The sequence below is a fragment of the Martes martes genome, assembly GCF_963455335.1.
Source record: "Martes martes genome assembly, chromosome: 2".
Classification (NCBI taxonomy): Eukaryota; Metazoa; Chordata; class Mammalia; order Carnivora; family Mustelidae; genus Martes; species Martes martes.
In genome coordinates this window covers 67,496,339-67,517,837 of record NC_137889.1, presented here as the reverse complement: position 1 = coordinate 67,517,837, position 21,499 = coordinate 67,496,339, and the positions used below count along the sequence as shown (strand labels likewise).

The 21,499-nt window shown below is 34.3% G+C and overlaps 1 protein-coding gene across 1 annotated transcript in view; it reads left to right on the top strand.

The window, feature by feature from the left end:
* The window catches only part of LRBA (LPS responsive beige-like anchor protein), a 694,736-nt gene that overhangs the window by 185,401 nt on the left and 487,836 nt on the right, over positions 1 to 21,499 (top strand). Inside the window, exons 31-33 of the mRNA XM_080796316.1 lie at positions 4,574 to 4,707; positions 18,594 to 18,672; positions 20,291 to 20,424. Of these exons, the coding sequence (XP_080652442.1) occupies positions 4,574 to 4,707; positions 18,594 to 18,672; positions 20,291 to 20,424 (347 nt within the window). The remainder of the gene's footprint in view (positions 1 to 4,573; positions 4,708 to 18,593; positions 18,673 to 20,290; positions 20,425 to 21,499) is intronic.

The following is a 21,499-nucleotide window of genomic DNA, read 5'->3' as shown; positions in this document are numbered from 1 at the left end:
TAAAACTAATATGTAAAATTTTATACTTTAATATTTGGTTTTTAATTGACAGTTTGGAAAGTTAGCTTTAAAACTAAAAGACATATCTGTCTTACAAATTCTTTATGCCAAAAAGTTTAAAGTGCTTTTTAAAAAAAAGTTGATAGCAGGGACGCCTGGATGGCTCAGTGGGTTAAAGCCTCTGCCATTAGCTCTGGTCATGATCTCATGGTCCTGGGATCGAGCCCCACATCAGGCTCTCTGCTCAGCAGGAAGCCTGCTTCCTCCTCCGTCTCTCTCTCTCTCTGCCTGCCTCTCTGCCTACTTGTGATCTCTGTCAAATAAATAAATAAAATCTTTAAAAAAAAAAGTTGATAGCAGATACTAAAAATTAATTATTTGCTTCTTAAATATTGACAAGGAATTCATTTAGTCTCTTAATTAGAAACTTAATCTGTATCCTGAGAACAAAGCCAGAAATATCCCTAGCATACCGCTTGACATATAGGATCTCAAACTTGTTCCAAATGTATGTTGCATTTTCTTTGTGTTTCCAGAGCATTTTAGAAAAATATGAAATGTTAGTCCTTTCATGATCATTCTTGAGTAGTGGTAAAGATAAATTTCAGCAATTTTTTTTTAACTGTATGACATGCTTTATTAGCTTAAATTTACACTTACATACATGATACATATGATAGCTTAAATATCACCTTTATTGAAAACTTCAGTCTTTTACATGGAAACCGTGTGATAATCAAAACAGTAAAGGAAAGGAAAATATCCTGAAATCTGCCTGCTGCTTTTTCTTTAAATTGGATCATTATGACTTTGAATTTTCTTTGTTTTTATGTGGTCCAAAGCTGAAGCATTATTATTTTGCTTCCTCAGAAATGACCTGAATCAGGGACCCCTGGGTGGCTCAGTCATTAAGACTCTGCCTTCGGCCCAGGTCATGATCCCAGAGTCCTGCATTAGGCTCCTTCCTCAGTAGGGAGCCTGCTCCTCTTTCTCCCTCTGCCTGCCACTCTTCCTGCTGGTGCTCTCTCTCTCTCTCTGTGTCAAATAAATAAATAAAATCTTAAAAAAAAAAGAAATGACTTGAATCAGCCAAAGAATTTGGAAATTGATTAATTTTCTTTATTATGTATTAATAATTGTTCATTATTTATGATTATAAATATTATTTATAATTTATAATTATTAATAATAAGTAGGCTAAAGAATTGAGAACATTCTCCATTTGTGAGCATATGTATTTTTTATTTTAGTAATACATGCATAATTTTATATCTTGGAAATCTTTATTATTATTGCTTGTAGGTGATTATACTATGGAATTGTGTTTAAATGTTAAAATGATTTTGGTAATGGTTCCACAACTCTGTGAATATACTAAAAACCATTGGACACTTAAATTGTGTGATATGTGAATTCTATCTCAATGAACCTTAAGAAGAAGGTCAATATGAGAAAATAGTTCAAATAGAAGGCTCTTGTTTAAACAAACCTGGAATTATAGGGCATTTACTTTGGCAAATTATTTTACCTATCTGAACTTTACTATTTTAACTTTTTAAGTGGAAGTAATATGTATGTATGTTAGGATTAGAGAATTAAGTAGTAATTTTTGGCATATCATCAGTTTAAATCATAGCTATTAATTTATAAATTTATATAATAGGATCCTGGGGAAACGTGAAGAATAATACATTATGAACTTTGACTTGGAGATTCTAGGGAGGCTTACCTTTAAGCAAGGTTTTGAAAGGTGAGACAGAAGAGATTACTGGCACGCAGGGCTAAGAGGAAGGCATCTTGGCTGAGGAATAGCATATGAAAGTGGTCGGAGTTGTGAAATGACATACATGCTCAGGAACTGTAAGAGCATATTGGAGAAGTGTGTGAGGAATGCTGGATTAAATGTAAATTCATGTAGGTAGCCACACTTCAGATGTGTTAGGAATGAGAATAAGAGAAAGATCTTAGAAAATAAATATTTTCTGCATTGTAATAAAGAACAAGTGTACATGATTGATAGCATTATTAATGGTAGTAGCTTTGAGGGTTAGAAATGAGATAAGTTTTTGTTACCTTTAATTAACCATGTTGTCTTGGACAAATAGAGATTGTGCATGTTAAGGAACATCTGTAGTAAGTTTTTTCTGTTACCAGTTTTCCAATGTTTTATTATGAAAATGTTCAAACAGAAATTGAAAGAATTGTACAGTGAACACCCACAGACCCCATCATTGAGTTACTGCAATTAACCTTTAACTCTATTTGCTTCATCATATAATTCTTCATATATCCATCCCTCTATCAGTTTTATTTTTTATGTGTTTCAACAGACATCAGTTCACTTCATAAATATTTCAGCATTCAGATCTTTAGAGATCAGTACAGTTTTTTAAGGTAAAATGTACATGCATTCAAAGGCACAGATTTTATGTGTACCATTTGATGAATTTTGACAACTTTGTACACCTGTGTGTAACCCAAATCCTCAGTCAGGACATCATCAACCTTGAGAGTTCCCTCATGTGCCTTCCCAGCTAGAGGCAACTATTCTTCTGATTTTTTTTCTAGGGTAGATTAGTTTTGCCTTTTATAGAACTTCATGTAAAAGGAAATACAAAGTTTGTGTTCTTCTGTATAAGACTTCCTTCACTCAGTATAATGCTTTTAAGAATTCACTTATGTTGTGTTTATCAGTAGTTTCTTTTAATTGCTGAGTATTGTTTCATTGTATAAGCATATCACTTATTCATTTTTCTTTTGAAATGATTCTGAGTTGTTTCTAGTATTTGACTATTAGATAAGTCCTCTTGAACATTATTGTATACATTTTTTGTGGGCATAAGTTATCTTGAGGAAATTCCCAGGAGAGGGTTTGTACATAGGTTAGTTTTATGTCTTAAATTTCAGTTATGGAAAAAACAACTTCTATTTTCTAAATACTGTCTTCTGTTGCTCATTTCAGTGCTTTTAATTATCGTATCAGTGAACTAGTCTTACTAGTTCTTTCTTTTGTGAACAAATATGAAAGTAAATTCTGCATAGCACTCCTCCCTCCAAAATAGGTTGCTAGGGTATGTACCTGGAGATTTTCTTAAACAATAGGTTTATGAATTTCTGCCTTGAGTAGGAAATGCTTCCTTGAGTAGGAAATGTAAAATTACATTTTATATTATTTTGAGTGTACTGCTAGCATGCACACACACGTGGTCATATCTATTCCCCCTAAAGTCAATAATCTTCTTCTCATATAAGCTACCATGATTTAAGCACACCATTTCGGATTGAGGGCTCAGGTGGCTGTTGCATCTATTTTTTAGTGTATAGTTAACATTGGCAGTCACCCTTATAATGATGTGACACGAGCTACCCCCAAGTACATTGAATAAGCCATGCCTAACACAAGAGAACTTGATTTAATTGGCAACAGTGTTTGCCATCACATGATAGGCACTGAAGTAAAACAGAACCTATTTAGCTTTGTATTATCTTTCTTTGGTATAACAACAAAAACAAAACGTATTTTTAAAGTACTGGAATTACATATTTTCCACTTTTGAATACATTTATTGGGATCAAGTAACTTTATTTAGAAACTGAATACTTTAAAGCTGTTAAGGGAATACTTGAAGCTTGCGGTTACAATATTGTCAACAAAAGATGTGATTAAATAAATTGAACGTTGAAGACTTTAGGCTTATGGTTAACACCAGGTAATTAAAAGTAAGCACTGCTGTGGGAGTGCATTATATATCAGCTGTCCTCTTTACCTCATTAACTAGGTTTTTGCATGTTTATGGAGCTAACTTCAATTAAAAATGCCTTTTAGTTATGCCTAATAAGGTCTTTTAGTTACTATTTTGGTATAAAGTATTACACTTTAATTGAAATTGGTGTATCATAAATACCTGTGTTTGAATAATAGACAAAATGAACAAATTTGATTATTTGAAATTTTTTGCATCTAGCTTTTATACCTCTGCATTGTTTACTCTATATAATATTATCAAAAGGTAGTCTTTGGGGCTTAAAAAGAAAAACTTGGTAGATACATGTTAAAAATTGTTTATATCTGCAGGTTTGGTTTTTTTTTTTTACCTTATAAGATTTCTAAGGTTTTATGATTACAAATTTGTGGTGCTTTAAAATCCATGTAGAAATGTGTTGTTTAAAATCCACGTAGAAATCTGCTTCAATTCTGAGGTTAAGAAAAAGTTAATTACTTTTCCACTTGAGTGCCAAAATCCCTTTTTTATATACCTTTGGTTATATTTTATTTAAGTTGGATAATTAAAGATCATAAATTTGAAGATTATTATATAGTAATTATAAGTTCAAATGTTGTAATGGATTATTATATTTTCATAGGAGATTGTCTTCATTTTAAAACATTGAAATTCAGATAAATCTGAATGCCATTGGAGAGATTTCTTATTGAGAGCATATTCTAAATTATACATCTAAATAGAAATAATTAAACTATGAAAAGAAATTAGTTTCCTACTTTCTATTTTGAAATTAATGTAATTAGGTTGAGTGACCTTTTGTATTTTAAAATTTGTTTACTTTATTACAGAAGTGTCATCATTGCAACAAAAAAATCAGCAGTCTTACCTTCTACACTTACTGCAAGTCTACCTACCAATGCTGTCAGTGTGGTTTCTTCAGTAGATTCAAGCCAAGCCTCAGATGTAGGAGGAGAATCACCTGGTAAGTGAGTTATATTTGAACAAAAAAGTTTTTAGATTGCATTTCTGCAAAGTTGAGGACTTCTGATAAAGTTAAGATAGTTTGTTAGGCACGTTATAAATCATTATGCTTTTGTATTATGCTATTGATTATTTCATAATTTTCCAAATAAATTGAATAGTATCAAATAAATTATATCAAGTTATTTCAGTATTTTCATCACTTAAACATAATAATTGTTCCTAGTATTTAGTGATGAGGAAATGTTCACAGTTGGTTAAGTAAAAAAATATGTGCAGTACTTTACATATACCAAGTAATTGTAGCTATGTGATGTATATGCCTTTTGTACATGGAAAAATCTAGGAAATATACTCTGAAGTTACTTGATTATTTCCATGTGGTTGAACTACTACTGGCAGTTTTAACTTTTTAAGTTTCATGGGTTAGTGTCTTTTTCAAAATTTTATCATTAATCTTGTATTATGTTTATATATAATTGTACAGTATTCAGTTTATTGAAAAAAAATTTCTTCCTGGAAACCAAAATCTGTAGTAGTATATGAGTTTTATGCTATGTTGCCTTTTATTTTATTAAAAAACTTTATTTATTTATTTATTTGACAGAGAGAGAGAGAGACACAGAGAGGAAGCACAAAGCAGGGGGAGTGGGAGAGGGAGAAGCAGGCTTCCCACTGAGCAGGGATCACCATGTGGGGGCTTGATCCCAGGAGCCTGGGATCATGACCCTAGCCAAAGGCAGATGCTTAATGACTGAGCAACCCAGGCGCCCCTTATTTTATCAATAATTTAAAAAAAACAAATAGACCTTACTTTTTAGATCAGTTTTAAGTTACAGAAAAATGGAATGGAAAGTGTAGAGTTCCATATACTACCTCAACATTCCCAATGCCCATTATTTCCCATTGCCTATTACTAACAGAGTGGTGTGGTATATTGTTATTTTTTTTAATCATTGTTCTAGTGAGAAAATATAAAAGAAAATAAGTGTAGGACTCTACCAGACTTGTCCATTATACTCTGATGCTTTTGTTTTACTTTGGAGGAGAAACAATTTGGTAATCTATATTGGACTGGGATGCAAATTTCTGTTCTTTCATCCCCATCCAATACCCTTAAACAAAAAAAAAAATCAGCTGTGATTTTTCTAGAGCTTCAGTTGGGAAAAAGGCAGAAGGTACTTCTATCTGTGAAATGGTGGGCCATCTTTTAAACTCAGTGTTACTGAATTTCTAATAACTTCCCAGAGCAAATAGTAGTAAGTTTAGCAGTTCACAGTACACTGAATAAAATATTTTCATCTTATTTTGAATATATTGCCTTTTAATTTCAGTTTATGGGACAAAGCAATTAAAGCAATCCTCTGGTTGCTTTTAAATATATTTTTGAAATTTAAATCATGTAGTCTTCAGAAGAGATAAGAAACAAAGCTGAGAGATGCATAGGCAATATTGGATGTAAAACAGAATGATAAATTTATTTCTGAAGCATTGTATTTTTTCTAGTATATCCATTATTATATAAACTCACCCTGAAGAACCATATGCAGAATTACAAAATAATTTTCTACTTTGAAGACTATTTGTTTATTGGCAAACCCTCACAAAACACTGTATCCAGGTATAATGTACCCTTTGGCCCCATTGTTTAAATTTTATTTAATTTCCAGTGGTGATGTTTCTCAGTTCTCAGGCTTTCCTATTTTGTGCTAGAATTGTTAGCTCTTTCCTTCTCCCTAAAACCCCTTAATTAAGAAAAAAATTCCTTGTTATCTCAAATCTTTGTGGTGATGGTCTTTGTTTTTATCATTTGTTTTTCATAACTGACTCTTCCTTTCCTCTTTCAGTATTCTCTTGTTGTCCTTGTTATATGGTGTCTCCAGTTTATTTCTGTTCCATTCCAGAAATAAACTGGACATGACATGTACCTTACAACTTTGATAAGGAAAATCTAACTCAATATAGTGTTTTCAGTCATTGTATTTCTTACTCTCCTACAAACCCATTTTACCTACTTTTGTTTACCATACTTGTCCGTGTATCCTGTTCTTTTTTCACTTGGAATCCAAACCCCACACGTTGGTATCTCCTCACCGTCAATATTTTTATTGTGAGATTTTTGTTTTCTTTTTGGTAGGTCTCTTAATTTATTTGCCATTAATAAAAATAGGTGACATATAGTTAAGTTTATTTTCCTCCTTCTGGTTCAAGCAAGAATTGGGAGAAAATGATTTGTGGATGAATTGATAGTTGTAATCGCACACTGAGCTGGGCAGTTTATTTTTATTTTTATTTTTTTTTGAAGGTTTTATTTATTTGAGAGAAAGAGAGAGTAGGGGAAGGAGCAGAGGGAGAGGGACAAGCAAAGGCTCAATCCCAGAACCCTGAGATCATAACCTGAGCTGAAATTAAGAGTCAGATGCTAACTGACTGAGCCATCCAGGCACCCCTGGGCAGTTTATTCCTGCAGATCTGGGTAAATTAGGTATTAGTCTTGGTTTGATCTTGTTTTATCTTCTTTGTGTGAAGGTATAGTAAATATCTGTCCCTGTGGATCTTAAACCTTAAGTCTTTGTGCCTTGGGATGACTTCAGTTCTGAATTTTATAGTGAGTCAGCAACAAAAAATGAACTACTAAAATCCATTAATAGATTATTGATTAAAAAAATACACTTGATAATACATGGTACAATAGCAAAAATGGGAATTTCCTTGGCAGAAACAATGTAAATATAAAACATTAAATAGGACTTTTGTAGCAGAACAGTTATACTATTTAGAAATTTTAGTATCAGAATGGCATTTCTAAATTTTACATGTGGCACAAAGAGAAACTAGAATTGGGTACAGTTGGATCCCAGAAAAAGAATTAGAGCTTGTCAGCTTTATCTGAGGTCAGAGATTCTTCTGTGATAATATTATCGCCAACTCAAAAACGAAACAAACTAACAAAAAAGCAGAAGTAGACCCGTAAATACAGAAAATAAACTGGTGGTTGTCAGAAGAGAAGGGTATAGGGGGATGGATGAAATGGGTGAAGGGAGTGGGAGATACAGGCTTCCATTTATGGAATGAATAAGTGATATAGCATATATCATAGCATAGGAAATACATAGTCATTGGTATTGTAATTGCATTGTGTGGTGACAGGTACTAATTACACTGGTGAGCATGACATAATATATAGAATTATGGAATCACAATGTTGTGCACCTGAAACTAACATTGTACGTCAACTGTGCTTTAAAAAGTCACCCAAATCTGTAACATTGCAAAAAAATTGAAGATTTGTACATTTACATTTTAAATTGTGCATTACTGAAACTGTGCTTATTATACTAATTTTGATTATCATACAAATTTTGATTATTATACAAATTTCACATTATAGTTTGGATAATATTCCTTAGCTTCTATAACATTTTATTAGCAAAAAAGGATAGTCTATTACTATCAATAACAAGTCTTTCTTAGTAACTGATAAAAGATATTTATCAGAAAACAAGATATACCCTTGGTATATGCATATTTTTTTTAAAAGATTTTTATTTATTTATTTGACACAGAGAGAGATGACAGGTAGGCAGAGAGGCAGGCAGAGAGAGAGGAAGAAGCAGACCCCCCGCTGAGCAGAGAGCCTGATGCGGGACTGGATCCCAGGACCCCGAGATCATGACCTGAGCCAAAGGCAGAGGCTTTAACCCACTGAGCCTCCCAGGCGCCCCTATGCATATTTTAAAAGAAAGCTAAAAGAGAAAACAGTTTTAGTAAATATATCAAAATCTGGAAATTTTAGTTACTCATCAGTATAGGTTTAATTGCCCAGAATACAGTATGTGTTAAGATGTCATTACTCTTTTTTCAGGTGTGCTAACATGTTTTGCATAAGTGATTAAAACAAAAATGAAGCTAATCTGCTAAAGGAACCAAATAGACTGTCTTTCAGTAATTTATATGCTGGGTGTTTGCCAGTGTGTAAAATACAATAATTATACTTCTGTTTGGAATATTAGGCTCTCATCCGTTTATCAGAGCCATGTGTATTATTAATTAGCACATTTATTTTTAACATTGAAAAAAAATGTTTGATTCTTTGCTTCTATGAAATTTGACCCAAGGAGCTTATATTTACTCTATCCGTACAAGTTTTTTATTTAGTAAAAAGTTTTTACTGGGCATGCAGACTGTGCCTCTTGCGACTGGTCCGGAATTGGTGAGGAGTTTTCGGTGGTGAAAGGGAGAGGTAGAGAAATTTTAAAAATCCAGTGTTTAGGGATTATATATTGGAACTTGTTTTAATGATACTTTATTGCAAAGGACATTATTTATTTAGACCCTTAGGGACTTTGTATAAACAGTTGACTGTTCCCTGGGTAGATAGGAGACCGATGATGTATTTGCATTTTCCTTTTTGTTCTTTTGAATGTCCGGAAACTGTCAGTTTGAAGGAGCCAGTTTATCAGTGCAAGGATAAGGAAAAGATAAGTCAGTATCATTCCACATGTTCGAAGTAGCTTCTGCATTTACGTATGTGTGATTGTGTATTAAAAATATTTAATGTTAATTTAAAACAATAAATTAGTCATAAAGTTATGATTTTATCTGAGTTGAAAAATGCAGAATATTTGGAAAGTACATTTTTTCCATGGCAGAAATGGAGAATGACCCCTATGAAATTACCGATATTCTAGTTTATTTTTTTGTGTGGTGTTTTCCTCCAATAATTATTGCTAGTTGATTTCTTTTAAAGATTTTGTAAAAATTTCAGTGTACTATCAGTTTCAGGTATACAATTTAGTGATTCCATTCAATACCCAGTGCTCATCACAACAAAGGTACCCCTTAATCCTTATCAAGTATTTCACCCATCCCCCTGGACCTTTTTATCTTTGTTGGTAAAGTGTTCTCTTGTTATTGAAAAAGACCTTTTATAGAATCCCTTTCTGCTGTAGTCTCTTTTAGGTTTGAAAATTGGCAACACTTCTAGAGTAGTGTCAGGAAGGCTTTCTTTGTTACTGTTTTATTTAGAGCCACTATTGCTCCTTGTCTTCTTCAGACTTTGGATATGCATTTCAGTTTGTTAAAATTAGAGTCAGCACAGTAAAAGGTATTTTTGTTTTGTAACTACTACCTAAAGCCTCATACAAATATTTACTTGAGATTTATTACTTGTGTCTTACTTTTAAATAAATGGGACTTCATACTTTCTTTTTTTTGGGTTCAGAGTTTGAGAAAAACTACTAGTAGTCCTTTTAGAGACAGTATCTGTTATATTCTAAACCAAGGTGGTCTTTAAAAACTACCACCAATGAAAAGAAATAAAGCTCAGAAATAGTTAATTAATCACTAATAATAAAAGTCAGTGGCCAATTACGGTTTAGTAATCATATTGCTATCAAGGATTTAGAGAATTAGAAGTGTCATTAACTGACTGTAATAAAGATATTTGTTGTCTGAAGTACTTCATTGAGTGTTGTGTAGAAATAGAAGGATGGACCTGAGTCTCAGAAATTCCAGATACTGAACAGAAAGATTCTTTTCAACATTACCTTATTTTGCTCTCTAGTTTGAAATTTTAGCATGGAAGAAAAATGAGAAAATGGAAGATTTTGATTGTGAAGTGGGAATTCATATATGTACTTTAAAGATTGTGATTATAAAGAAATGTGTACTTTAACTTCACTTTTAATACTATGCATTAGGATAGGTTCCATGCAGTTTCTTAGGGTTTTTATGTACAGTTAGCTCTCAAATGAGCAGGATGGTGAGGAGGGGAGGAAGACAGAGATAAATAAATCCCAGTAAAAAGAAAAGTTAATTCTGATTTTCAAGGGAATGGGAAGGAAATGTGTAATGAAAAGGAGAGATTCACAACTTCATCTTGTAGGAATATTCTCCCTCTTAAGAGGTAGGCTTAGTAATTATCCAAAGGTTAATTATCTAAGATTGCTACAGTATCCAGCCCCCAAAGGAACAAAGCTTGTGGGGGGTCAAACAGTCTAGATTTCTGAAGCTCTATGTTTGGCTGAGAATTGGTGATCAGAACTGTATCAAAATTACTGATCTAGTTTTGCCTGAAGACCAAGCGTATTTGAGGGAAGGTCGAGTTGTCCCAGATCCTTGCTGATTAGAGCCTTGCTGTTTATCTATACCTGTAACTAATTTTATTTGCCTTACATAAGAGAATAAGTTGAATCAAAATGCCCAGATATAAATGAAGTGAGCCTGAGGAAGTTATGGGAGTGGAGTGAGGGAGTACAGGCTTTTAATAAAATACTTTCTTATACAGTGGCTGGGTTTACCAAATCTTTATGGCTATTTTTTGTTTTATACCAGTCTGATAAGTGAAATAATTGGAAATCCACTTTTTATAACAGTTAAATCTGGGTTTGATTCTTTGCTTTATAACTTCTAGACTTTTAAACAGATTTACCTTTGGTTTCTTTAAAAATTTTTTAGAGTAATGTTTTTAAAAGATGCTTTAGAACCTTTATGTCATTTAAGTTATGTATACTTAACGTCATATGAATAATCATTGAAGAATTTGGGTGTATTTTCAGCCTGAAGTACAGACTAAAGGGAACTATGATAACTTTCTTTAAGTATTTGAAAGGAAGTCATAGAGTAGAAGGGTAGGAAAGGAAGCTATCATTCATTGTGTATGTATTATGGTCCAGGCTCAAAATAATTCTGTGAGGTGTAGGTACCACTATTCATTTTATAGATTAGGAAAATGAAGCACAGAGAGCTTAAGTAACTTTACCCAAGGTTCTACTGCTGGTAAGTGGCAGAGCTATTACCGTTTCCCCCAAACATTTCAATCATGTAACAACCCCTGACGGGTAGTTATTATCAGAGAAACTGGCCCAATATTGATAGAGCTAGGATTCAGTTTGAGAATGGTTTGGTTGTAGGTGGCTGGTGAGGAAGTGTTTTCTGCTAGTGTAGAACATGTTTTCTAAAGAAATTGGTATGGAAGTTACGTGAGAGATTGATTGTTGAGATCTTGAGAGCTTGGCAGGATTTCTTTTTAGATGTGGAGGAGAAAGGCTGTGGTCGTGAATGACCTAACATTTCTTTTTGAAAGCAGGAAGGGAAATAGATTTCAAGCTGAGAAGAGTAGAGGAAGTTTAATATTTATTGCCAGAATTTAATAGGTAAGTAATATATAAATAGAAGGCTTGACTAAAAATGGGTAGCAGCATACATGAATATATAGTAGAGTTACTTTAGAAGAGCTCTTGACTTTTCTTCTGTAGTGCTTTGCAGAAATGTGGGAAAAGAACATCGGAGAATCTACTTTATCTTTGTTGTTGTTTTTTTTTTAAGGTTTTATTTATTTATTTGATACCGAGAGCAGGAGAGCACAGGCAGGGAGAGTGGCAGAGGGAAAGGGAGAAGCAGGCCCCTGCTGAGCAGGGAACTCAATGTGGGGCTTGATCTCAGGACCTGGGATCATGACCTGAGCCGAAGGCAGACTCTTGACTGACTGAGCCACCCAGGTGCCCTTATCTTAGGTGCTTTACATTTTTAAATTTAAACATCCTAACAGCAGTGTTAAAATTTTGTGGTATTTCTCTTTTCTAAATCATACTGGTAAAATGATTTAAAAGGCACGTTCTAGAATTCTGCATGACAACAATCACTACACACTTAAGTATTTGTAATGAATGATAAAAGGTAAATATCTATATATAATAATTACAAATTACAAAGAAAAGGATTCCTACAAAAATGCTCAAAATGTCAGAGTAGTAGTTATTTATGTTACCTTTTGGTTTCCACTGAAGTGGGAAAATTCATTCAATTTTACTAGTAGTCAAGTGTAAATTGTTTATTCTTTATTCAGGGCAATTTGGCAATATGTGTTCATATGTAAAGTGTGTGTTTATTGACTAATAGGAAATTACCTAAAAAAATCAAGGAGTGGGGCACCTGGGTGGCTCAGTCAGTATCCAGCTCTTGACCTCAACTCAGATCTTGATCTTAGGTTCATAAGTTCAAGCCCTGCATTGGGCTCCACACTGGGCTTCGAGCCTATTTAAAAAAAAAAAAAGAGTCAAGGAGTACACATAAATTTATGTAAGCAAATACAAAATGCTATTTATTATGGTAAAGAACTAGGAATGACTCAAATGAATGTCCCTGAATTTTGGTTGGTCTGGTATATCTTCATGATTAGAAGCAAATTATGATACACTTCTTTGGTAGGAATATTATGAAACAGGTGGAGAAGAAAATCTAATCACCTGCTGCACAATTTTATTTGTCTTTATTTTAACTCCGGTATAGTTAACATACAGTGTTATATTAATTTCAGGTGTACAATATGGTGATTTAACATTTCAATAATCACCCAGTGCCCATCATATGGTGCACAATTTTGACTTGTCACAATATTGATGATACCACTTTCATTATTTGATTAACGTCTAACTGCCAGGGGTGCCTGGGTGACTGAGTGGGTTAAGCCTCTGCCTTCAGCTAAGTCATGATCTCAGAGACCTGGGATCGAGCCCCACATCAAGCCTTCTGCTCGGCAGGGAGCTTGCTTCCCCCTCTCTCTCTGCCTGCCTCTTTGCCTACTGATTTCTCTCTCTCTGTCAAATAAATAAATAAAATCTTAAAAAAAAAAATCTAACTGCCAATTTTCTATATGGTAAAGTTACTCTTCCCCTTTTGTTTTTAATAAGTGTTTTGTGTAAAGGTACTTTGAAATTATTTAAATATCCTGTTCCTCAGATTGTTAATTTATCTTATCAATATGGCCTCTTTGGCTTCCTATTTTATTGAATGAGTTGTAGTAAGTTATTATCATTATTTATTTTTAGTATTATTTTAATATTTAATTTAATTTTATGTATGTGTGTGTCCCAAAATTCATTGTTTATGCACCACACCCAGTGCTCCTTGCAATACGTGCCCTCCATAATACCCACCACCACCAGGCTCACCCATCTGCCCACCCCCCCCTCCAAAACTCTCAGTTTGTTTCTCAGAGTCCACATATCATTATTTATCTATTTTGTTTTAAATAACTTTTAAATTTTTTTATAAACATATAATGTATTATTAGCCCCAGGGGTATAGGTCTGTGAATTGCTAGGTTTACACACTTCACAGCACTCACCATAGCACATACCCTCCCCAATGTCCATAACCCCACCACCCTCTCCCTACCTTCCTCCCCCTGGCAACCCTCAGTTTGTTCTGTGAGATTAAGAGTCTCTTATGGTTTGTTTCCCCCCCGATCCCATCTTGTTTCATTTATTCTTTTCCTACCCCCCAAATCCCCCACGTTGCATCTCCACTTCCTCAGATCAGGGAGATCATATGATAGTTGTCTTTCTCCAGTTGACTTATTTTGCTAAGCATAATACCCTTTAGTTCCACCCATGTTGTCACAAATGGCAAGATTTCATTTCTTTTGATGGCTACATAGTATTCCATTGTATATATATACCACATCTTCTTTACCCATTCACCTGCTGATGGGCATCTAGGTTCTTTCCATAGTTTGGCTATTGTGGACATTGCTGCTATAAACATTTGGGTGCATGTGCCTTTTCGGATCACTACATTTGTGTCTTTAGGGTATATACACGGTAGTGCAATTGCTGGTTCGTAGGTTAGCTCTATTTTCAACTTTTTGAGGAATCATTATTTTTATGCTCAAAATGTTTCCAGTTTGGTCAGTGGTAGTCCCTTCAAGCTGGCTTCTGTGTCTTTGTGAATGATGGCCTATTATTCCTTTGGCATATCTTTGCTTTCTAAAAAACAAAACTAGATGTTTCAAGCTCATTGTGTACTTTTCTCTAGTAGATCTTTAATTGGTCATTTCTCTCTCTCAGTGAAGAATAGTGTTTAGAAGCAAGATTTGGACATGAGGCGATAAGGTATTACTGTTCCCAAGTCCTCTCAGTGGATAGAACCAGGGGCTATATATGGATATGTATTTGAATGAGGATATATATTTCATACATACTTGTATATATTGCCTGTATTTAGTGAAACCATGAATTCACACAAATGCCCTTAATTTCAAATCATTAACCTCAAAGTTCTTTTTAGTTTTCTTTTCTACTTAAATGCTCTCTTCATATTGTTTGAGCTCGTATACCTTGTTCCAGGTCAGTGTTGCCCCCATCCTGGTGCAAATACTTTCCTTGATCTATTCAGGCTAACTGCTTGAGGCCTGACTAGATTAAGGAAGTTTGGAAAATAGGGCCCTTTTGCTCTTGAAAAGCACAGTATTTTTATACTGTAGTATAATGGGAAAATAACTGATTTTACTTGAAACAGGATTCTTAGATACAGATTCTCTCTTGGCCAACTCTCTCCCTGCCTTCAGACTGTCACTCATAGGTCACCTTCCCTAAGTTTCACCTTGACCACTATATCTAAAGATGCAACCAGCTTTCACTAACCCTCACCCCATGCTTCCAATTTCCCTCACTCTTCTCTATTATTTCCTAAAACACCTTCTAGCTCCCAGCTTATTTATTATGTTTATTATTTATTGTCTGTCTTCCCCTACAAGGGCTGAACTTTTTGTTTATATAAGCACTGTTATATCCCAAGCATCTAGAATAATACCTAGACTTCTATTTGTTTTCAAAAGATAATTTTCTTTCTTTCTTTTTTTTTTTAAAGATAATTTTCAATAAATGAGTGAGTACATAAAGCTGCATGCTTGTTTCAGTCCTCAGTGTTCACTCAGGAATTTGGTTTCTTTTAGGGTAACCATGCAAATTAAAAATAAGAAAACCTTGGGGCACCTGGGTGCCTCAGCGTATGACTCTTGATTTCTACTTAGGTCATGATCTCAGGGTTTTGAGGTCAAGCCCCATGTCAGGCTCTGTGCTGGACATGGAGCCTGCTTGGGATTCTCTCTCTACCCCTGCCCCTTCCCCAGCCCCCTCTTTAAAAGAAAAGAGACCCCTATGCTTTCAGGCCTTGTTAAATTTACTGCCACATTTGGTGTCCTTTTGTAGCAAGTGGGGCAGTGGAGATGATCTTCCATTACCTACACTATTGGAATGGAGCTTAGAGGTTCATCTTCACTACAAGCAAATCATTATACTTAACACAATATGTTGAAATTATACAACTGTTTTTCCTGTAGGCTTTTAGTTTATGTGATCTTGAGGTTGTAGACTGGCAAAATGAAGATTTTAAATAGTTACACGGTTCTCCTTTACTTAGTCTTTTACCATATTGTATTTGAATCTGTTGCTTTCTTGATTTTATCCACTGTTTCCTCTTACAAGAAGGTCTCAACTATGGCTGGCTACAATTGTTAAGATGCCTTTGATTATAAAATGTGTTGATTTGAGAAATGCTACTATGCTACCATGTGGAAAAATGTGCATTTTATCCTGATGAGACAGGTTGTTATGGAAAAGAATTTTTACTTAGAGATTTTAAAAATTCTGTTTCTGGGCACCTGGGTGGCTCAGTGGGTTAAGCCTTTGCCTCCGGCTCAGGTCATGATCTCAAGGTCCTGGGATCGAGTCCCACATCGGGCTCTCTGCCTGGTGGGGAGCCTGCTTCCTTCTCTCTCTCTTCCTGCCTCTCTGCCTCCTTGTGACCTCTCTCTGTCAAATAAATAAATAAAATCTTTTTAAAAAAAAATTCTGTTTCTTTTAAAATAATCGGATGATTTTTATCTTTCTCTGCCTGAGTTCATCTAAAGTCTCTATCAATGTGCTCTAACCAAAGACTGCCAGGATTAAACTTTTGGTTGAATAAGTTAGTTCAGTGAGGGAGGATGCACACAATGAGGAAATTAGGGACATCTCAGTAAGAGAATGTTAGAAATGGTTTATTATAGGGTTTGAACCTATATTAGGTGATTTTAGGGAGGGGTTAAGAAGTGGGGCTTCCTTCTGAATTGAGTACTGTTAGGAAGCATGGGTAATTCTACAATGAGATACCCTAATAAATCTCATCAGAAGCATGGAAGCCTAAAGCTGTAATTTGTAAAGTCATCAGTCATTCATACTAACAACACTAAGCCTAATCGGTATTACCAGGCCAGCTCCTGATGTTGGAGGCTGCTTTTCTATATTCTCAACTGTTTCTGTCTTCTTTCTTTATGTATGCTAGATGAGCATTTCTTCTTCCATCTCTCCTTCATTTATCTTTCTGTCCACACCACTTTGTGTCCTTTTAGGTACTTCTAGCATACCTATGCCTGAAGTTTTGAGAACTTATCATAAGCATTGGACCTCTGGTAGTGCATAGATTCCGGGATCTTTTGAGCTACTCTTCTCTCGTGTATCAGCTTTGCATGTTCTTTGTTTCATTTGCCTCAGTATTATTTCCTTCTTTTTGGACTGTTCTCTCTAGAATTGTGATGAGATTTCAGTCTGTATTTACCCAAATACTAACTTGCCACCCATTTAAGATACTGCTTTCAGAAACTGAATTTTACTGAATTACATCTGCAAGCAAGATATGCATGTCTCTTGTACCTATAGACTCCAGGTTGTAAGGATATCATCCAAGTTGAATTCCAGTGGCTCTTACAGTCCCTGTGTCATAGAGGGACACTCTATGTGTCTGTTCTTTTTCTTCCTAATATTGGCCTTAGAAAAGGCAAATGGCTGTTCTGTTTCCTTAGATCCTACTCCTAGCTTAAACTGAATGATGTTCTATCCCATATATCATAATTCTTAAACAGGAACTTTATTTTTCCCCTTTCTTTCTTGAGCTTTTAGAATTTCTTAAGTCTCAGTAAATTATACTACAAATTAGTCTTCTAGATTCACTCTTTCAAGACTAGTCATAATGTATGTTGTTTTGTTCCTATCTGTTCTTTTACTCTTCCAGTTACTTTTCTAGTGATTATTTTTCTCTTGCCACTAAGCAGTTACTTGTTGAAAACAAAGATGAAAATTCTTGTACAGGGTAGAATAGCTTTAACATTTTGTAATAGAAGAGGATGAATTGACCATTCAACAAAATATACAAGAGTATTAAAGGGTATCTGGAAGTTTCATTAGAGAGTAAAATAAGATCACATGGTAGAAATTAATTTTACACAGTAGTTTGAACAAAGAGAGGGACATAAAAAAGTAGGAAATAGCGAAGTACATACCAGATGGGAAGATTAACTTGTAAAATATGAGAGATAGGAATGATTAAGGGAATAATTTTTGAAATTAACATAAACTGAGGACCCTCTATTGTCAACTTCTCTAAGCTCTGGAGAGATTGGGATGAAAAAGATGAGGTCTCGGCTTTTAAAAAGATTAGTATAATAGGAAAAAGGATATTTAAAAAATGAAGTGAAATACAGCGTGACAAATGCACAAACAGGTTAAGTTCTAATTACACTGAGGGTACAAATGAGGGAGTATAACTTCTATTTGAATCATTTAAGAAAGGTTTCACAAGTATTCCCTGGGGTATGTTTGTTAGGCTAGACTCAGAAGCAGTCAGGCTATAGCATAAGTTATTTGGTGACTGAATAAGGTCAGTTGTTATGGAAGTGGAAGTTTAAGTGCTCAAGGCTAAATTTGGAATTAGCTGTTTTTGTGTTTTGCTTCAATTTTAAAAAGTGTCTACTTGTAAATCTCTGTTGCTCCTTGTTGGATAGAAGCAATCATGACTTTAGTGAGTCAGAATTTAGTTTTCTATTACCTCTGCAGCTGATGGATCATAGGTTACTTGGTGTAATAATCAAACTTGTAACTAAGATTTACATATTAAATGATTAAAGAGATACCTTGTTAATTGGTAGATTTTAATGTTATCCAAAATATAATGGACATTTAAAATCCATTGTAATGTTTTTTGTTGACTTGGTATAAAGATAGCTTCTTTGTTTGAACCTTTATCTAAAAATGGAAGATTTCTATAAATGGTTATTTTCTTTTATAGGTGGTAGATCATCTAATGCAAAATTGCCCTCGGTGCCAACAGTTGGCTCAGTTCCACAAGACCAAGTTTCAAATATGAGGTATTAAAGCTATTAACTTGGATATTTGTGATTTATTCCTTTTGATGACTCTTTAAACTGTCTAGCTACAGTTTTTTTTTTTAACTTACTTTTGTCTATTTTTTTTTAAAAACATAAGCGACAGAGGCCTGAATATTTTAGAAGTTTCTCTTTAAAGATTATGAGATGTAAAAGGTTTTTGAGAAGTGGCTATTATGATTAATAAGTACTGCATGCAAAACAAATATTTAAATACACAGGTAGTAGCTTATGACTTAGGTTTCATATGATTATGAACTGAAAATGTAGAATTCATTGTTCATTTTCTATAAAAATGCTGAGGCAAGTTATAGCCAGTCAGCCAAAGCCACAGTGAAACTGAACAGTAGGTACATTTTTACTGTCCTTAACCTTTTTAAATTGGGAATATGCATTTCAAATTCAAAGGTGGAATACTATGAATATTTTCTACCACTAGAACCTTCGTGGTCAGAGTTCTTGATCCTCCTTCCACTATTGGAAAATCCTAGCACTCCACAAATACAGACACCAAAATTCTGTATGTGTAACCTTGTAGTTGTGATATTATCCAGAGAGGAATAGTATTAAGGGTGGTACCTAGGATGAGATGCTAACTGGTAGAAGAAATTTCCATCAGCTAAACAGTTGATAGTTTCAGTAGCAGCTCTTGTTGGTATTACGAAGTACTCCTTGTGTGAATAAATAGGTAAGTAGTGGCTGCTTGTGTATATATTTTGTTTATAAGTTAGGAACTAAAGCTGTGGATGCCTCTGAATTTCCTGAAATGCAGGGAGCTTGTTTAACTCATTAAATATACACATGTGTGTGGTTGTATGTGTGTATACATATGAGTATATGTGCATCTAGTCACAGAGACATTAATATGTAAATTGAGATCATTATAAGTGTGCCAGCAAAGTATACTAATTTTCAAATGAAAAGTTGTTCAGATTACTTTCGAAAAAAATTCTTAAAGTTGTCAATGAGAAAAGAATATAAACTAATTCAGTTTATAAATACTTATGGTGTCTATGCTATATGCTGCACCTGAGAACTTAGGAAGATATAATTGTTGAACTGAAGGTGCTGATGGTTTATTAATAGACAAACTTTTTTCTCTTAAAGACTTTATTTATTTGAGAGAGAGAGAGAGAGTTGGGGGAGGGGCAGAGGGAGACTTTAAGACTCCTCTTAAAGCAAGGATCCCAACCCAAGGCTCTATCTCAGGACTCTGAGATCATGACTTGAGCTGAAGGGATATGCTTAAACCGACTGAGTCACTCAGGTGACCCAGAAATACACAAATTTAATAAGGATTTGGTCGAATTTTTTTAGGTTATAATGGTGTTAAAATCAAGTGCTCTCTACTGACCCATTAAGACTTCCAGTAAGATCAGATGCTTAGAGTGGTTGTTTACCAGATTATTTGTCAGGGCTGGGGTAGTAATATAGAACTTAATAATAAAGGGTATTCTAGCAGAAGGAATGATATGTATAACAATAATGAGTTGTTATATGATTTTTAATTTCTCATGATTTTACATTTCTTTGGAAACTCATTTTAAAAACTGAAAATTGTAAATTCTAATGAATAGTTCAGATAATATCTTTCTATTAGTATTACAGAGAGGCTTGAACATGCTTTGGAAAAGGCAGCTCCTCTTCTGCGAGAGATTTTTGTGGATTTTGCACCTTTTCTTTCTCGGACACTTTTGGGTAGTCATGGACAAGAACTGCTTATAGAAGGAACAAGTAAGTGATTTTTCTATATGTCAGTTTACAAATGAGTATTTAAATTTATATTTAAGTTTTAAGATTAAAAATTGAAATGAATAATAGGAGGTGCATGGAGTTTCATTGTTCAGGTATTTTTCAGCCTTTGACAAAGTTTCGTACAGAGTCTGTAGCTTTTGAAAGATATGTCTCCTCTGTTGTTCTAATCTGATTTGGATTTTTAATTAGTGATTTGGATGAAGCAGAAAAGTATGTACTGAACCAAAGAACTACGACTTAGATTTCTTTTTAATGCATTAAAATAAACTATGAGAATGGAGAATTGGAAAGATTAGTGTTATAGTAATTAGCGGGCATTTACCTGGGATTTTACTAGAACTTAAGATCCATATAAACAATAGTATATCGCCACATATTAGGAAAATGGGGAATGTGTTATTAGTCCTTATTAGTAGAATTCTGTTTTATAAATAAATAGAAGTAACAGTGTTGGGGTCCATTATCAAAGGAACGAGACTGAGACAAAGTGAAAGTTATGCAAAGCTTTATTCTATGCCAAGCATTAGAAGCTAGACTGACCGTCCAGGGGAACAAGACTGAGACAAAGTGAAAGTTATGCAAAGCTCTATTCTGTGCCAAGCATTAGAAGTCAGACTGACCAGCCAAGGCTGACTCCGAAGAGAGCAACCCCCTCCCGATCTCACAGGCTGGTTTTATAGGGCATAAGTGTAGATCCAAGGTATGTGGCTTCTATTGTTAAGGCGTTTACTCCCGGAACCGATACCAGGAACTATTGGGGCGTTTATTCCCAGAATGAAGTCCGTGGATGTAAACAACAGTATGGCTACCTAGGCAATATGGAGTCGCTCTGGCTAAGCAGGCCCTAATAGTTAAACAGGTTTTAACATTAAATTGGCCCTAACAACAGTAGTACTCTATCCTGCTTACACATAGATTCTTGGATCATTTATAGGTAGTATACTTTGAGATGGTGTCAAACTACATAGCATTCAGAGTTGGTTGTTGAGTTGGATTGAAAACCATGTACTGTTTATGGAACGAAGGAGAAGTATTCAGACTTTCTTTTTTTTTT